We start from the raw sequence: 18,708 nt of genomic DNA, 5'->3' as shown, positions 1-18,708 counted from the left end.
TTAACTACTCTTGGAAATACAGTAGTTTAAAAGCAAAATAGATGCATGTCCTACTTACACTGAGTACTGGCATTTGCCAATACCCAGTCCTCTAATGCAGGATTCTCACTCCCATGCTCCCATACAGGAGCATGGGCGGACGCCCAGAAATGGGTAAAGCTTCTCCCCGTAAGAGTAGCCCTTGATCTATTTTCATAATAGCTCGTTCCTGACAAGGCAGGGAAGCCACGTTCTGCATCACTACAGATCTGCCAAACCAAAACACAGGTGCTAAACTCTCTTCTGAGGCTGGAACCTCAGCAGCACAGAAGGCAGGCTAATTAGAAAAAAAAAAAATCTTGGAAATTTCAAAACTCCTCTTTCAATCCCATAATACAACACGGCTCAGCCACACAGATGTAGTCAGATTACACTGAGAACAGCAGTTTAATTTGCAGGAATAACACACAGTATCTGGACATACAAATATAGATATGTACACTCAGAGAGAGGAAAAGAGACTGACTTACACTAAAGGATATTTTCTTTGTCTCTCTCCATGGGAAGCGTAGTACAGGCGTGCGGGCACCATTGTGAACTTCAAAAATCACAACTCCTTTGCAGCACACTCCCAGAAGGATACCTGTTTGGGATCTCTTCTCAGGCAACACATGATGAAGATGAACCCCATATTCTGTGAGCCTCTGACACAACTATACAGATCAATACAATGAAACTTCTAAGAATATGAGGTTAAAGCTATAACAAGTTTTTATATCTCTATATAAATATAATACTTCTACATAATATTTTAATATATGCATATACATATATATGGATTTTAGAAAAGATTTTTCTTTGCCTGGTGATTCCTTATACAGTTTACAGATGTTACAACAAAGACACATAAGCTGCTTTATAGGGTTATAAGTCTTGGTAGTATCTCTTGACCTGCCAAACACTACAGCAAATGAAAATAGCATTTATTAAAATCAAACAATGAAAGCATGAACCAAGAATGCCTGTGAGTAAACCAAACTTGCACAAACCAGTTGTTGGCAACAAACTGTAACCAGCCAGATGCCCTTCTTATCTACACATTTCTTAAACACAGAATTAGATTAATACTGCAATTCTGTGATCATATTAAAGCATCGTAACTGCCAAAAGATGCAGTTTCACTCACTTTGCACTCCTAGTCATTAATTCCTGCTGTCCTTTCAGTACTGGCATATAGGACTGATGTAATGAATCAAATGAAAGAATCTAAGTGCTCTGCCCACCCCAAGTCAGACTAGGTTTAGCTAGGATCAAGGCCCCTGCTCCTGTTCTCTGTTCTTAAATTACAAGAACACTTCTGCCAAAGCTTTAGAAGGGGCAAAGTCAGCTCAGTGCCTCTACCATCACCTTCTCAAGAGACTGTGGAACTACAGTGTGACTGTGGAATTATAGCGTAATGGTTATCCAGTGTCTCAGCAGCAAGACACCACCCCCTGAAGTCATTTTCAGCCATTGTATCAAGGCAGGACCTGATCATTATCTCAGAGCAACAGCAGCAAAACCCATAATTACATTTCTTGATGGGTCCTTTTAGAATAAATCAAATATATCTGTGATTACAGCTTTCTTATCATCTTACCTAGTACCTGCACAAGGAAGTCTACTTGGTAATGCTTCTGGCTTGCTTCATACCAAGCACCATAAACAGTATTAGCTGTAACAAAACTTTCCATAATTTAAATATTTTTTTTCTCAACAGAAAGAACAAAGGGCATAGGAAAAGCAGGGTGTGCTGCCTCATAATCATAGCTTCCTTCAGGGTAAACACAAGGATCAATAGTTGCTTTTATCCAGTTTGAGCTAAAGCAAGAAGACTACTGATCAGAAAAAAAAGTGAAAGGACTTCCTTCCCACCTCTTACAATTTCTTCTCCCTTGTAATGATGTGTCATTTGAGAATATCTTTTCAGTTTTCTTCCTTTCAGTGTTAATCAGAACCTGAGCTGTTTTCTTGCGCTTTTGGTTGAAGTCCACTCGCCCATATTCCCACAATGAATTTCTTACATAACACATTAAGGAAGCAAACTGCTGGCCACTTACCTTCAAAAATTCTAACTCTGTCTCTTTTTCAGATGCACCCACGTAAGTGCTATGCAATTTTGGCAGCTCTTCCTTGATGTAGGACAGATCTAGTTTCTCCATCACTCTAGCCGGGACATAGTGTTCTAGTCTGAAATAGGACATGCCATGCACCTACAACACAAAACATTTATGTGGTGGCAACTCCATACACTGCTCTATGAGCACAAATGAAGCATAAACACTCATTTTACAGAGAATCATACACTGCAAATCAATGCAGTGTATCATATGCTTCTGAGTAAGAATCTCAACCCTGACCCAGAGCTTTAATTCACATATGGTTTCTTCCTATTCAAGCCCTTCTCTACTTCCACTGAAAAGAAAGGATTTAACACCCAGATCTTGAAACAGATTCTGCAACAGCCCTGTGTTAGACTAAGAAAAAAAAACCTTGCCCACAGCAAAAATTGCCAACAGCGTATCAGCTGAGCTTCTAGTCCAGGCCCAAGCTGTGAAGCATGTGTGGCAGCTCACAGGCTATTCTTTAATTAAGCAGCAAGAACACAATTTCTCAAAGGTGAAATTGATGGTGTACCTCAGCCTGGTAATCTCCATACTCAGCTTGGAGAGCTAGGGATGCTAATAATAAGGCTGTCTCATCATCACAGTGCATCCTGTCCTCCAGAATGTCCTTCCGCAACTGTAGATAATACTGGTGACAGGTCAGTGTATGCCTGGAATAGGAAAATAAAACAAAACCCACTAAAAAACCCGTATCGCCTTTGGTACTTTTCCTGTTACAGCAGATTTCCAGTATTTGATTACTATCCAATTTCTAGCCATAAATTCAGGGCTTAAAGGGTTAAAAAAATATATTCATATACTCACTGTATAAGACTGACATCATCCACAAAAAACTTTATGCGAAAAAACAGAGTGAAGTTGACAGGGGGCTTGTTCTTTTTCTTTGGTTCTTCTTTCCATCCTTCAGGAGCTACTTTACTTAGTTTTATGTCAGGATCAACGAAGAAAAATTCATTGTCTGCCATGAATGTTAAAGGGAAGCATATGGATATAAAACCATATAAATAATATGATAATACATTATCATATATATGAAAATTATCTTCCATGATAGCTACAAAATAGGAGCTAGGGGTTCTTTAAAATTCCAACATTTCTTATCCCATAGGAAATCCAAAATTCTGGGCTCTTCCAATAGGAAAAAAATTAATTGCTCAAGAGCAAGTTCTTCTTTCTTAAGGCAACTCCATCTATACTAGGGCCCTCCTATGCGTCTCAATGGGTCTGCCTCCATGAGAGGCTTCAACAATGCCTATGGCATATTAACAGAACCCAAAACCCACTCATGTCCTCTGAGGGATACTAGTCAGAGTGAGGGCAATAAACAGTAGGGAAGAAAACTCAGTAACCACAGGGAAAAGGCTGCTCAAGATGAGGTGCCATAAGGCTGACAAACATAGAATTTTATTGTGCAAGGCTGTTCTTTGAGGAATATATTTTGCCCCAATGCAATAGAACATAACTCAAAGTAAACACCTTGTAGATGCCAGTCTCTGCTTATCTTCTCAACATCAAGTAGCCAATTCCTAGTTTGTACCTGTCAATTGTGTGAAATCATTATTCTTACCTCTTAAAGTAGCCAATCCAAAAAAGTGATGCTCCACCAAGCCAATATGGGCAACCACCATATCAAAGACGTCTTTACATATTGTTTTGGTATCACAGGTCAGCTCCAGCTTCTGCCCACTTAGAAGCATCACATTTACTTTTCGCCTACTGTCATCAGTCTTCCCCTTCTTAGTCTGCATTTTGTGAAATAAAATACCCCAACATTCACAATTGTGATAAAAGCACATCTGCTGGTTTAACATACTTCCCCTGCCACTGATTGCTGAATAGCCCCTTCCTTACCAAGATAGACTTTGGTAGATCCAAGGAGATGAATGGCTCAATCGTCATTTTCACAAACTCAGGGCCAAAGAAATTCTGCAAATCACAAGAGTATGAGTGAACACCGTGTGGCTGGAACAACAGACTGAGGCACAGTTAACTCCTGCCCTGCAAATGCCAAAGAGGAACCAAAGACTGAAACTAAGAAATTGTACTGAATTCCTCCCATGAGCTGGTAAGGAACAAACCTCATCTTGCCAGCGTGTTTGCCAGATACCACTGGCAAGCTACAGTGTCAGTGTCATTATTACTCTGCATATGCTCTTCCCTTTGCTAGGCAAAAGCCAACACTGTAATATTATTTGTCCTCCTTTAAAACACAGGGTGTGGGTTGCATATTGTGACCATCTGGGCTTATCTCAGTAAGCAACTGCCTGACATTGCTAAGGTTTTCTGCATTGGGCAGCCTTGACAAATCTCTGTGACACACAAGTCTCATCTCCCGAAAGCTGAAATGTTTCAGCCTAATTCTATCTGCTGGGTTCAAGTAGAGATCCTGTGAAATTTCTGTCTGCTTGTAGACAAATAAATGTCCTACTAATTCACCCTGTAAATTATAGGAGGTTACCTGTCCAAACTGTTAAAGGAACAAGACCTGAGTCTTGTTTTGAGTTTTCCCATCCTTAAAAAAATAATAATAAATAAATCCAATTCACTAAAAGCAGCAGCAGAGGGCATCATCCATCATCTTGTCTAAACACCAACCACTATACTTACTGGTACCTCTGTCTCCTTCTTTCTCTGTAACCTTGTATTTCATCCACATACCAAAACAGCTTTGAAAGGAAAGGGGAGTTTGCATGGTGATTCAGGGTAAACCCAAAGGCCAAATGAATCCTTTCTGCCTTTCCTTACCTTTCCAACTTGTTCATTTAATAACTTTTGATGCTGGTGGGACACATCCACATTCCACAAAAAAAAATAAATACAAACTCAAGTGGTTGAAAACACCACAGAATACAAGAGAAAACTACACCTTACCTTTGTTAGGATGCCACATAGTTTAATCAATGCAATCTTTAGTCAAGGCTTGCTATCTGGTTTAGCATCTCTAGATACTGCTTTAGGCTACGTAGCCACTAATGCCACAAAGCCTCAGAATTTTACCCTGTGACAGTAGATCTTTCCTATCAGACCAACACCAAACACCTAGTAGTCAATCTGCTGATGACTGTTTGTTACAGGACCTAGTCTACGAACCCCACATATTAAGTTTTCAAGACACTGCTCTATTTCAATGCAAATAAGAGTTCATCTGAGATCAGGGCATTACCCTCAGTTTTCTTTGTGTCATGGCTGTTTCCAGGGCTATTTCTCTCAGTGGATCTCTGGTGATGTCAAGCATGGAGGACCTAATTGCATCTCCTGAGTAGAGGTTAGGTCGGGACTGCCTGAGAGCCATTCTAGCTTGCAGTTGCATCATTTCTTCTTCCTGACGCTTAAGCATCACTTCTTGACTTACTAGATTGCCTTCAAATGGTGCTTCATGTTGCCTATGGTATAGTCAGAGGGGATGAAAGACATTAGTAGGTACGCCTAAAATATTCTGTTGCTTTAAGCACTTAAGTGGAAACCCAGAACACAAAAACTAGCTATCAAATACTACATTAAACAGAACATTTATTCAGCAGCCAGGAGGTTAGCACTCTACAGTAATCCACCAAATACAGAGAATGAGCAAACATGCCAAGTTTCTACAGCTGCCTGTCATTTATTCATATGAAAGTAAAGGCTCAGCTGCAGTGTAAAAAATACTTGACATTACAAATCCAGTGAATCAGTACAAAGCCAGCGAACATGCAGGAGGAAGAAAACTTATTAATGCTTTGAAAATATCTTAATTCCTCGGTTCAAGCAGGGACTGTGAAAAAGGCATGCTCAAAAACCATGCTGATAAAGAAAAAAAAAGTGTACTTTATATAAGTAAATATTTCTCTAATTGCTTTCTCTGTAGCAATTCTTTACTAACTCTTTGCACAGCACTGTTATTTATTCTCTGATTTTCACTATGTCTGAAAACCACAGTGACCTATTCTCCAGTTCTTTGCTGAGCAGGTATGTACCCCAAATGTCCTGTCAATTTTATTCTCTGTGGAAGGAAAGAAATCCATGTCCCATTTTGGATGAACAAAAGCCATTTTTTATTTGAAAATCAGGAGGTTAGGAAATGTGAAGAAATCTAAGAAAAATAAAACCGACTTCCCCTCCCTCCCCCTGTTCCATGCTTACAGAAAAACACCTTTAAACCCCAAACTAAATATAAACCAACCAACTTGTTTTAGAAATCCTAAAACAAGTCAAAACAATGTTCTCCTTCTGTTAACATACCTATACATAGGCAATTTTTAAACATAAATGGACAGGGGAAACTAACAAGACTTTCATCCACCAAAAAACACTTCTAGCAATTTTAAGCTAAGTGTTAGCTTAGATGGTACACTGGAGTAATGAAAAACATGAAAGAGTAAAGAAGGTTTTTTGAAGCCTGCACTGAAGTTTAGGAATACAGATAAATGTAGAGTAAGTCCTTCACTGACATTGACATACAGTCCTTTGTAGTAAAAGAATCTACAGACTTTTAAAGACATTAAATTTATATAACTACCTTTTAAAAGACCTAAAGATATGTTATATGTTTGGTGAATGACAACTCAGTTAATAATCTAAAAGAAAACGCACCTGTCTAGACATTGCAGTTGTCTATGCTAAATGGTAGACATCATTTATTTTTTTCATCTTTTTACAGCAAAGTTTCTAATGAATGCCAGCAGTGTGAACAGTGCACTGCATTCTCTTATATGCTTTTTTTTTTTTTAATGCTAAAGTTTCACTGATTAGCATTGAAACCCAGCATTAAAATGAGTTATGTTATCATGGGAGTCCAAACAATAAAACACCACTAATGTGCCACAAACTGAGCAAAACAATGTTGAAGTTCTTTAAATGGAATTTCAGGGAAGTTCAGAGTAGCTACAGAAAAATGTATTAATGTAAGCCCATTATCCTTTCCATTGTGCAGGGCTTTCATTGCATGGCTTCCCTTCTCCCTTCTCTGTTCCTTTCTGCAGCAGACTTAATAATGTGCACCTAAAAGGGCAAAGTAATGAGAAAAGGCCTCAGACCTGCAAAGACTTGTGCACATGCTTAGCTTTTCACCAAGAGGAAGCTTATTAAAATCGACATATGTGGGAATAGTCACAATGAACTAAGTTAAATACACCCACGAGCACGTTTCAGATCAAGGTCTAAGGACAGGCTCTGAAATAAAACAAAAACAAACACTTTCTGAACATAAATATCTATGAACTACCAAAGATGATATGAAAAAGATAGACATGTTGCAACTGGCTGTATCTGAAAACACTTGCTAATGTGAAAACTCCTACTGCAGAAAAAAAACCCTTGCCTTTTTAACAACATACAGCTCAGTGCAATGGAAGCAATCAAAAGTTACTGTGCAAAGTAATATCACTACGTTGGTTTATCATCTTTGTTGACATTTATTAGTTTCTCTGCAAATTGGGGTGGCTATGGCGTTTCCAGGGAGGAAGCTCAAAACCCAAATGATTTAAAAATTTTCCTAACCTAGTACATAGTCAATGTCACCAACCAGAAATCAGTACACTTCAGCATCCTGGGTAAGTAAAACTAACTATGGCTGGGCCAGATTGTCAATTTTCTAGGCAAGGTATCAGCATGATTCACTCCTCAGATCCCAAGACAAGGAACGCATCTCTCATTCTACAGGAGATACCGTTGACAGATACACGTAGGGCTCTTCTGTGAAGCTCAGAATATGCAAGTATTATTACTCCAACAAAAACAAAAATCCAAATTACATTCCTAACAGTCAAGATCATAAAAGTGTGCTTCCTATGGTACTTCATCAGACAAGTACTTGGCTGCTACTCTGTATTTTCATCAATGTCTGACTGCAAACCAGAATCTCAGGATTAGTTATTATCCTGAGCAGTCACCTGGAAGGCTGACTCCTATAAAAGAGGGAAGTGAATTAACTCCTCACCTAGTGTACTTACCAAGTATTGGATCAGAGAAGGAAGTTGGAAGAAGGGAAGCAGGTAGGCATTCTCTAATGATAAGTGCAGTGGAAAGATCGGGAATAGATTGAGAAAGACGGGTGCCTTTTGGTTAGGTAGGAACAATATGGAAATGAAATCTAGTGGAAGGAAAAGGCAACAGAAGGAAGAGATCCATGTCGGCTGCTGCTCCTAGAGAGAAAAAGGAAGAAATAGTAAAGGAAGAAAAAAAAAGGGGGTGGGGAGGAAGGGGAAATAAGGAATACAAGAAGCAAAGAGGAAACACAGACACAAGTATCCATTGCCATGAGGAAAGCATTCCGAGAAGTTTAAAGGATAACAGTCACAGACCATGAGAAGGGTTTGAGTATACTCTGAGTGTTTTACTGAAAAGCCCATTGCTTCTGCTAGTTTAGGAGCAGCCCAGCCCACCGAAACAGCACAAATCATGCTCGTTGATAACTCTGAACAGCTTCACTGTCTGGTTTTCGTTTGGTTTTGGGTTGTTTTTTTTTAACATTGGTGGCAGACTCTGTCAAATCCAAATCCCCCTATTTGATTTACAACTCAGTTTTACAAGGATAATGCTGTGGATAATTAAGCAGACTGCCTCTAAGGACATGCCACAGGAGCAGTAAATTTAATATGTATTGAAGTACAGATGGTATCTCTGAACATAGAGAAAAACACTGAAACATGCTCCCAAGTGCCGATGGAATTCAAGTAATGGATCAAGTTGCATAAACTTCCCCAAACCCTGAAATCAAACCACCAGCCAAAAAATGTAAACTGAGAATATGCTCCTTGGAACTGCTATCAAAAGTTTTACTTTGAGAGCTTATATTTCTAAACTTATAAAAGCCATGGTCTTCTGCAACACCAGACATTTTAAAGCAGCAACATTCAATGTTCTGGATAAAAACCATAGAATCATAGAATAGTTAGGGTTGGAAAGGAATTTAAGATCATCTAGTTCCAAACCCCTGTTACTTTCTTAGAAATCTCCCTGCTTAACTAGCTAACATCTTTGACAGTATTCCTTTTTACACTTGTTAGCACTGGGAAGTTTTAACAGCTGTTAGAGAAAGACACAGCACATGGTTTTCTATTCAGTTCACATAATTAACAGACATTATGTAAGTATTATTTTAGGACCAAATTCTGCTCATGGCTGCTTTCCTGTTTCTCAATAGGTCTACAAAAAAAAGCTAGTAAAACTAGCTTTTAGGAGTTCAGCTTCATTTTTTGTCTTGGATATACTTACTAGTCTGGTTCTTCGGTTCAAAGAAAAAAATAAATAAAAGCTTTTTCACCTTATGAAAATGGGGGAACAATTGATTCTATGATTCTCTGAAAGCCAGTAAAGAACTACCTGTGGTAGCCTATCATGGCATTTTTGTGTAGGTACCAAGTCGTACCTTTTCACAAAGGCACAGGGAGGAGGCCAAGCAGAAACAGGAGATTCAGTAAAGTACTAAGCCTTGAAGTAAGAGTGCATAGCTGCATACATGTAAAATTGATTTAATTGCTAAGCACAACAGGCGAGTCTATGCTGCACTTGCAAACCAGTATTTTCCTTCTAGATTTCACACACATACAGATTACATCCATTAAAGGTACCAGTCTCAACGGAGTAATATAAAGTAATGTAAAATGAACCATGAGAAAGTATGTACTGCTTTACCACGGCATTTTCACCTGCATAATAAACGATTAACTTAAAACAATGTGACTCATTTATATACCACACACTACTTTCTGTTTCTGAAATGTTTTGCAAATAGGAACAAAAGTTCTCTATCAGCATCCGCAAATTACTGCTGTTTTATTTTGAAGCATAGCTACAGTGTTGAATTGGCAACTTTCCTGGGTTTAAGTCAATGAAGAATGAAGGTTGACTTAGCAGTATTCACCAAAAGAAATAAAACAAAGGCAAATAAGTTAAGAAAGCTGTATGCTCATTCTGTACACACAGTAGCAATAGCCTACTTTGCCATTTTAGTGCTGTGCTAAGGCAGCATAAAATGGGAAGCTGAAATTTACATCTCTAACAGGGTTGCATGGAACATAAACCTGAAACCCAGGTCCTTCAAAATTCACCTTAAAAACTCAGATACTAGCCAAAATTCTCTTACATCAAGAGAGGCTGGATTTCTAACACTGCTTGGACACTGCAGTCCATCATATACGCTGTTACGTGAATACATCCCATATTCCTGCCAACAAAGCAGCTGACCCAGCTAAGTAATGCCTAAATACCTCTCCCCTGTAAGAAATACCAATATACGCATTTCTAGAGGACTGCATTTTTCAGGCAAAGTGCAAGTAGTAATAAAACCAATGCTCCTGCTCAGCAGGTCACGAAAAGCTGTAAGATTTCCAAGTAACTGTTCTCTTCTTGTTCATCTGCACTCAGATACAGCTCACCTGAGACCCAGATGCATTTAAGGCACACAATATAGTGCAAGAAGCAGATGTTAATTTATTTTTATCTCCATGTTCAATGCATGGCTCTAAGCCCTACTCACTGCACATAACCCTATATATTAAATGAACACAGAGGACACTTTTGACAGCCTTGCCACATCACCTGAACAGTTTCAGTCTTCAGACACCTCTAAGCTTCTTTAATAGGCTAGAGCAGGATTCCCATTTAACTTATGCCAAAACCATAAAAATATCCTAAAATATTGAGTACAGCAGCAATCTTTCTTCTGGTCTACCCAAAGCAAAGCAAAAAGCTGCTGAGAGAAGGATCTGTTGTTGTAATGTGGTGAGAGGAGGAAAACACGTGTGGGTTTGGAGTTTCTTCCTCCCCTTAATTACAAAAACAATTTCAATTATTTTGATAAAATATTACAAGGTGATTCAGCATCTAGCAGAGACTAGAAGAAAATTTTCCATCCAAAAGGTCAGTATCAATAAAAATTCTCAAATTCTTTAGAATGGAACCACTCTCAAAACCTAATAGATACGTCAAGATACGCTTCTGCTGTACAAAGATGCTGTATTAAGGTTATGCACAAAGCAGAACCTACTTCTTAAAGCAATATTGATGAACAACACTTGAAAAAATAAAACTGAAAGAGATGTAACATTCAAATAAATAGCACTAAAAAAAAAATAAATATCAAAAAGCATGAATTGTTACTGAATTGACCTAAACAGTGCTAAGCCATTACAGAAAAAAAAAAAATCCAAACACAACATCGTAAACTAAGAGTTTGCCAGAATAAACAACCAAATGTATGGCTTTTGGCTTATTTCAAAGAAATAAGCATGCTACCACTTCCTTATTAAATGAAAAAAATGGCAAATTAATCTGTATTAATATTGATACTTCCCAAAACTTTTAGAAAATTATTTAAATATTTCCAAGCTGAACATAAGCCCTCCCCTTCTGACAGATACAGCAACTTGAGACAGTACAGCCCAGTCTGCATTAAATATGGGAACTGAATTTGGGCTCCTAACTTGTATTCTTACCTGTATAGCACAGTGCATCATGAGACTTTTACTTCAAGCTGCAATATATACTTATGAAATGCTATTTTCTTTCAAGTACAACATGACATTTTTTAACCTTAAACAGAAGCTGGGATGGGAGTGAAGAATTTGCTTGTGGATTTAGAATACTTTCTTTGATAAAGACAAACCACTCCAAGACATGCTGTTTCCACAGGGTTTACCTTGCCCTCTGAGAATTAGCTTGACTTGATGTGGAGGTATCATCAGCACCTGGCAAAGCACCACTGGCATCATCCCTCTTGAAACCTTCATTTCTTCTCACTAGCAAACCAAAAGACAAATTAGTAGCTGACTGGAACACAACACACACAGGGTAATCCTGTCTAAAAATCATGGACTTATCAGTCCTATGAGATTACTTAAAAGCAATCAGAGTCATGTGTTCTTCACAACGGCATTACAGTATTAGACAAACTAGCACTATAAAGTTGATTTCAGTCTACAAAGTGACCTTACACTCAGCAAAGATACCTGCACTACACAAGTCCTTTGAAGAATACTAAGGACGGCCTAAAAGAAACCACAATTAAAATAAAACCCCCAGTTCACAAGAATGGAGTTCAGAAACCAGTATATATATATTGCTGAGGTCCCGTGTTTCTCCTGGAATCTGACTCCTCATTATAGATACATATAATTATTTTTTTTTTCCTTCTTCTTCTTCTTCTTCTGGAAATATACTACCCTGTTCTTCTTTTTGTAATAGTTACCTTCATTGCTGGTATATCTTCCTGTAGCAGCACCTGAGATGCTACGCTTAAGAGCCTGATATTGCTAACTACTTCACTTCCATCTTGCACTGTGCCCTCAATTAACACAGCTAGCAGGAAAGCTCTTACAGAACACATTACAGCCCCACAGATTCAGAAATAGTTCTGACAGTCATTTCAGTGAGTCCAGCAATACTATTACTAGTAACCAGAAAGCAGCTCTTACTTGCCTGTACAAACTTAGAAGTCGACTTTGCAGTAGAACACACAAACAGTCTGTTATAAATGGGATCAAAATGAAAGAAATTGCTTTACAGGAGCCTTGCTAGTCATTACTGCTCCTTAGGCTTCTGGCTTAGTAAGTAGGAGGATGTACAAAGACAAGGAAGGTTGAGAGCAGTGAGCAACCCAGGGAGGCTGGGTTGGAACTCTGCTACAGAATATGGTGCAGCTATACTCTAGCTTCCTAAATATTGATTTCTTTCCTTACTTTCATCACATGGTTTGTGTCTATCACTTATGATTCTGCGAAGCTGATTGTTTCATCAACTGTGCTTTCCTCTTGACTTCTTTTCACCATTCTAGCACTTCTTTCAAAAAATGCTCCAAGCATTTCCTTCCATGCTGTGCTTCCACTGTGTAAAGAAAACCCTTCCTGCCATATATCAGCGAACAACCCTTCACACTATCTCCTGCTTTTCTGAGCCATTGATTTCACAGTACTTAAATTTATCATACAGCCTGTACTACGTATTACTTTCACATTACACTGAAATCCTGAGCCTGTAAATTATCAACCATTTAACCCTCACAGTAAAACCCACCGATACAAAAATAATTAAACCATGTATGTCCCATATAAAGCTTTTGCAATTTACTGTTATTGTACATTAACAACTTGATCATTATTGCATCTCTGAAGACAGCATGTTACTTAAACGCTCCAATAAAAAGTTAACAATTTCCAGCTTTTCCTACCAAGTCCCCTTTCAGAATGCTAAACATCAAACTCATTTCTGAACAGACTACCAACTATGCTGAACTGTACACAATGTTGTAATTACACAAGATCATCTTACAACTTTGTATAAGTGGTAATTTTGAAGTCTCTTCCTAAAGATTTAACTTCATACTTTTGGCATCTATTTTTCATCTTGAACTTTTTTCTTCAGGATTTTTGTTGTTTGTTTTGGTGTTTGTTTTTATTTATTTATTATTTTTTAACCGAAGTTCTTACCTTGCCTGAAATCTGGTTCTGAAGAAATAACAGATGGACTTTCACTTGAAGTGCTATAAACATCGCTGTGGTAAGATTTGTACCTTCTCGAAGGCTCTGAAAGTTTAAATCAGGGTATCAGAAGAGTAAGAGAGCAACAGTTCTAGTGCAAAAATCAAACACAAATTAACATTTGAAGTTTTTGAAAGCTTTTCAAAACATTTTTAAATGCAAACCATCTGTGGCTATGGAGTCTGAAAGCAGAACACTCAGTGGATGCTGTGCAGTTTCATTCTGTCTCTATAGCCTGAGGTTCCGCGGTTTGCCTGGCCTCTCTTGGCAATCCTAACAGAGCCACCTCCTCTGAACTTCACTCTCATCATCACTTCCAAGTTAAAACTAACATTTAAAAAGCCGCAACAAAACCCAAGACAAAACCCAATCTCTCCTGCAAACAAAACTGATGAAAACGCTTGGTGCACGCATCTTGCGTGTAGAAAGCAACATGCACAAAATATGATCAACAATCAATTAAATAAGCCCCTTCACGATATTTAATTAACCAGAGCAGCTAAATGCATGTGATGAGAAGTCAATACAGCAGTGTCAATTCCTACCCTCAGTGGATTCTTTAAATAACATACTGGAGCGAAGGGCTCCACAGAAGGGGTACGTACTTGACATTTGCAACAATCTTCCAAAGCTTTCCTATGCACAAGCCAACCAACCAACCAAGTAGTGTGCATAAAAGCAGAAAATAAAACAAAAAAGCCTCCACATTTTGGGATTACCAATGCTTCACTGTCTGAGAGAAAAATTCAGGTGTCTTTATTAGGAGAAGGCTGTCTCTGGTCCAACTACAGTTAATGTTTTTGAAAACAAAAATGATGACAGAGAGAAAACACATGTAACTGCTGAAGACAACTGTAAATCACTTCAGCAAGATAGATAAAATGTAAGAATACAAAATGGGGAATATATGAGCCAATGAGTCCGGATGCTGCAAAAAAGTAAGTCAGATGTTCCAACTTCCCACATCCAGAAAACAAAATGCCCAGTGAAAAATCCTGCGAGGAACACTAAGCCCGTGGCACAACCTGTATTAGGTCAGAGGACAAGTTAGACATGCAGTCAACAGCAATACTCTTTCAGACCTCCTACAGAAGCAGGGAAAACTCCAAACAGGAAAAATGCATGAGAAGATACAAAATAATGCAGTAAACCAAGCTAATTCATGTTAGTTTTGGACTGTTTTCAAAACCTTCCTCCTTAAAAGACAGAATTTCTCCCATTTCTACCAGCTTGCTTGGGTTGTGCAGGTCCCCAGTGTCCCACCAAATACAAGATTCTTTAAGAAAACTAGGAAAAGCAAGCAAAGTTGCCAATCAACCAACTGCTCCTGCCAGCCCATACCAGCTGCACAGCTTAGCAGCATGAAATCCAACTAATCTTAAGGACATTTCACATTACTCTCAGAAACTAGCAATAGAGTTTGCACATTTGCAAACCAACCTACAGCAAGATGAAGAGAATTCACTGGAGGGGGTGTGGTGGTGGTGGTGGTGGAGGGTGGAGTTGCTTCAGTCTTTCACAATGGCTGCTTTCTGTGTTCTGGATTTTACTACAAAGAAATCTACCACCAATCTAGCAATTACTTGCCTAACAAGGGAAATAAAAACCAAATTCAGTGGGTAGCTTTTTGAAATGTATTTTTAAAACGCCCCCAGCTCTTTAAGCGAGGCTTCAATCCAAACATGATACTGGAGCTACGGTACAGAAACATTTAACTGAAAACAGATCTCTTCTTTCCCAGTAGTTTTATTAGCTGTATGTTTTTTAAGCCTGCTAAACTGACTTTGAAGCAAGAGGATGGAAAAGGAACAATAAAATACGACATGAGATTTTAAACAGATTTATTTTTTCCACCTAGTCAGCAGCCTGAGCTTCCTGAATCTCACAGAAATTGTGGCTCCATCCTGGTTCTTTGAGACATGAAATTTTGAAAAACAATACATGTGAAATGGCAAAACAGAAATATGCACTTAAAACATGGAATGAATGTTTGTATGTGGCATGGTATCTGACTCTGCAGGGTATTTGACTTCTCTTGACTCATCTTGTTAGCGGGAGTTGGCACCCTGCTGTAGGCTAAGGGGTAAGTTCATGAGCCAAGAAACATAAAACAAGATTCCCAATCGCTGCTTATCTCAGTGTTTTCACAGACCTCCACATGAGGCCCAGCTAGGTTTAAACCTATTCTCCCAGCATTCACAAGTAGAGACAGAGATGGGACCACCTTCCTTTCTTGTCACATCTTTCTCCCTGAGCAAGACCGTACAACTTATCCCAGTAACACAAGCAAAGGTATTCTTCGCATCTTCAGGAGGCATTTTACAACCTTTCCAAATCTGGTTGCATCAATGACTATCAGCCTGTTCAGCCTAGAGACAAAAGTTTAAAGGCAATTAAGAAGCTACAGCTTCAAATTTGGAGTAAATCCTCTAGATTTTTCTTTGCTTTGCTCACTTTAGGAAAACTATGTACAGATGTGGAACTGTTTGATGCTGGGGCATCTTCTCTTTGACAACCTTCCAGTTCTCAGCTACTCTATGTATATGTCTATGTACATCCCCTACACATCACCCCAACACAGCACCTCCTTTTAACCTTTTAACTTCTTTTCTAGGGCACTGACAGGATATCCACTGCAGACCTGCAAACATTCAATTAAATTGTAAATATTGAGACTCCTGTTTCTATAATGTTTGCAAAATTATCCAAATAAATTTATGCTGTCTCCTCTCCACCAGCAATTTCTCCTCAATTCTAACATATCATATTAGGATTTAACTTCAGAGAAGGCACTTGGATCATGCTCAAGCCAAACATCTAATTAAGAACTGGCTTCCAAAGGTCACGAAGTCCCAATTTGGGGATCGTGTTAAAGTTAAGCTTTTCATAAAATCATTTAAAAAATGAGGACAAACTTCTAGCCTGTTTGGCTGGAAAGGAACTGAGAGATGACATTAATAAAAGCTAAAGATGACAGTAAAACAACTCTTCTTCCATAGTTATGATTTTTGGTGTCTGGAAACTTCAGAATTGATTTAACTTCTAGAAACATCAAGCACATTATCACAAAAATTATTTTACCAGTTACTCTTCTTAACATTCCAGTGTTTAGGTTACAGTCTCTTACTAGAACACAAGTCGTTTCATGCCTTAGTAGAAAAACAAACCTGAGTTTAAGCATGTTTTAAGAGTCCATAACTAAAATGAATATATACAACTTGCACTAATAAGTTAAGACGCGGGTAGCACCACAATGCAGAGATGAATAAAGCATTACAACTTGAAGAATCTCTGTTTGTGCTGCTTTGTGCTGCACTGCTGCTTTTTTGAATTCCCTATCAATCAAAGCCAGCAGAGCACAACCTTACAGGCACTTAACGCAGCATAAACCAACAAAACACACTATTTACGCAAGGCAGGACATGCAAGCCCAGACAAGTAATTTACAGAAAGCCTCTTCTCAGCCAACTTCAACAGAAATCAGAGAACCACATTTAGCTTGGAATTTCATTATCCTGAACACATGACTCACATTAGATACACAGCTTTTCAAATACACATTATTATAGAATTATTTCTGGCTGGACAGAGAAGATGGCAGCGTTAGTTTCAGGACAGAGAGGAAGCTCTTGTTTGCTCTTTGAGGTTTATTGGTGGATGTCTCTATTTTGTAAGAGTGTTAATGCAATACCATTTAAAACACATTAACTGTCCTTTAGGTGAGGCTGGGACTTGCTGCTCTCACAAGAATTTAACCAATAGGTTAGAGTCATGTTTATTTTTCCTCTTTTCTTATAAGAAAACTCAAATTATTTTATGCAAGGCAGCGAAGGTTTAACAGGAAGAACACAGAGATCCAGAATAAATCTCTGGTACAGATTCGTATCCAACAAGTGCATAAGGGAAACAAATCCATTCAGCTTTCCAGGGTGGCAAGCTCATTTTAACTTGCAAGATTTCCACTACCCACATTCTAAATGAAAAAGCTGTACGGTGCATGCAGCCTGAGTCACCAGCCCTCCAGGGGACTCCCTAGAAAGCATATCCGATGCAGAGGGTCCAGTAGGATCTGAGTGACAGGAAGAAACAGAGCCTTCTAAAATTGCAGAAAACAGACATCTACAGTGCTAGGTTGGAAAGGAAAGCAGCAAGATTAAAAATAGCAACTCCAGGGTCTAGTAAGAACTCAGTGTGTTGTACTTAGAGAGACATTCTTCTTTCCTGGACCATGCCATCAAGGATAAGGTATGTAAATGGATACAGACACAGTCTGAAAGTATGACTAATAAAGTTAGTTGTTTGTTTTAATTTAAATGTTTTGACCAACTCCTAATGTAATATCTTGACTAAAAATTGGTAATCCTAGACTCTGTGAGCTGCTGAAAGCTTGACAAAGCAGATGCCACTTTGCTGTGCAATTATGGAATCGTAAGAGCTGTTTTACTACCTTACGTTAAACTATGTAATTCAGAACAAAATAATAGTGGCTGATGCCAGAGTACTTGTACTTTACAGAAATCCCACAGACATTTCTTTCTTTTTCCTTGAAAAGCCAAATTCTGTAGTCTCAGTAAAATTAACTGAAAGTTTTCTATCCAAAATAATATCCATCCATTATTTTACCCTTCAGCTTCATTAATACAACTTCTGAACATTGTTCTAACTGAACCTTATCCTTACTGGACATGCCAACCACATGAGAATCCATTTCACCACCAGTGAATTTAAATCATACTGCAGCACAATGATCCTAAAACGTGTAAACTGAGCCTTAAATTTGCTTTCACATGCAAACAGATACACTATTGTGGATGACTTGCATTTCCTCTTCTTAGCCTACACAAGAACTGAGCACACACAATTCAAGAGGAAAAAAAAATATGCACAATTCACTGACTTCACAGGCGTAAGTTTGTAACTCAGCTATTCATCTTTTGCCCTAAATCCAATCTCCCATTTAACACACGTCTATAGAAAGCTCCCAAATTAAAATCTCTGGGCCTTGATTTGTTGGGATAAATTTACTACCAACAGCTGCCTGATTACCTGGAGAAATTTTCCCTTATTCAAAACTGCAGCTTCAAACCAAGAGAGCTTTTAAAATCCAGACA

General features: G+C 38.4%; 1 protein-coding gene across 7 annotated transcripts in view; it reads right to left on the bottom strand.

Annotated features, from left to right (window-relative positions):
* The window catches only part of PTPN13 (protein tyrosine phosphatase non-receptor type 13), a 120,692-nt gene that overhangs the window by 35,674 nt on the left and 66,310 nt on the right, over nucleotides 1–18,708 (bottom strand). For 6 of the 7 annotated variants that reach the window (XM_030492576.1, XM_030492578.1, XM_030492580.1 and 3 more), the window contains exons 9-17: nucleotides 13,547–13,642; nucleotides 11,761–11,860; nucleotides 5,308–5,527; nucleotides 3,996–4,070; nucleotides 3,712–3,886; nucleotides 2,949–3,102; nucleotides 2,656–2,794; nucleotides 2,079–2,231; nucleotides 510–692 (exon numbers count right to left, since the gene is read on the bottom strand). In XM_030492576.1, coding sequence (XP_030348436.1) covers nucleotides 510–692; nucleotides 2,079–2,231; nucleotides 2,656–2,794; nucleotides 2,949–3,102; nucleotides 3,712–3,886; nucleotides 3,996–4,070; nucleotides 5,308–5,527; nucleotides 11,761–11,860; nucleotides 13,547–13,642 — 1,295 coding nt within the window. Of the gene's footprint in view, nucleotides 1–509; nucleotides 693–2,078; nucleotides 2,232–2,655; nucleotides 2,795–2,948; nucleotides 3,103–3,711; nucleotides 3,887–3,995; nucleotides 4,071–5,307; nucleotides 5,528–8,071; nucleotides 8,202–11,760; nucleotides 11,861–13,546; nucleotides 13,643–18,708 lie in introns of those variants that run through there. The other variant, XM_030492583.1, reaches the window with a different exon arrangement.

This window comes from Strigops habroptila, chromosome 7 (assembly GCF_004027225.2).
Source record: "Strigops habroptila isolate Jane chromosome 7, bStrHab1.2.pri, whole genome shotgun sequence".
NCBI lineage: Eukaryota > Metazoa > Chordata > Aves > Psittaciformes > Psittacidae > Strigops > Strigops habroptila.
This window is presented reverse-complemented; position numbering and strand designations above follow the sequence as displayed.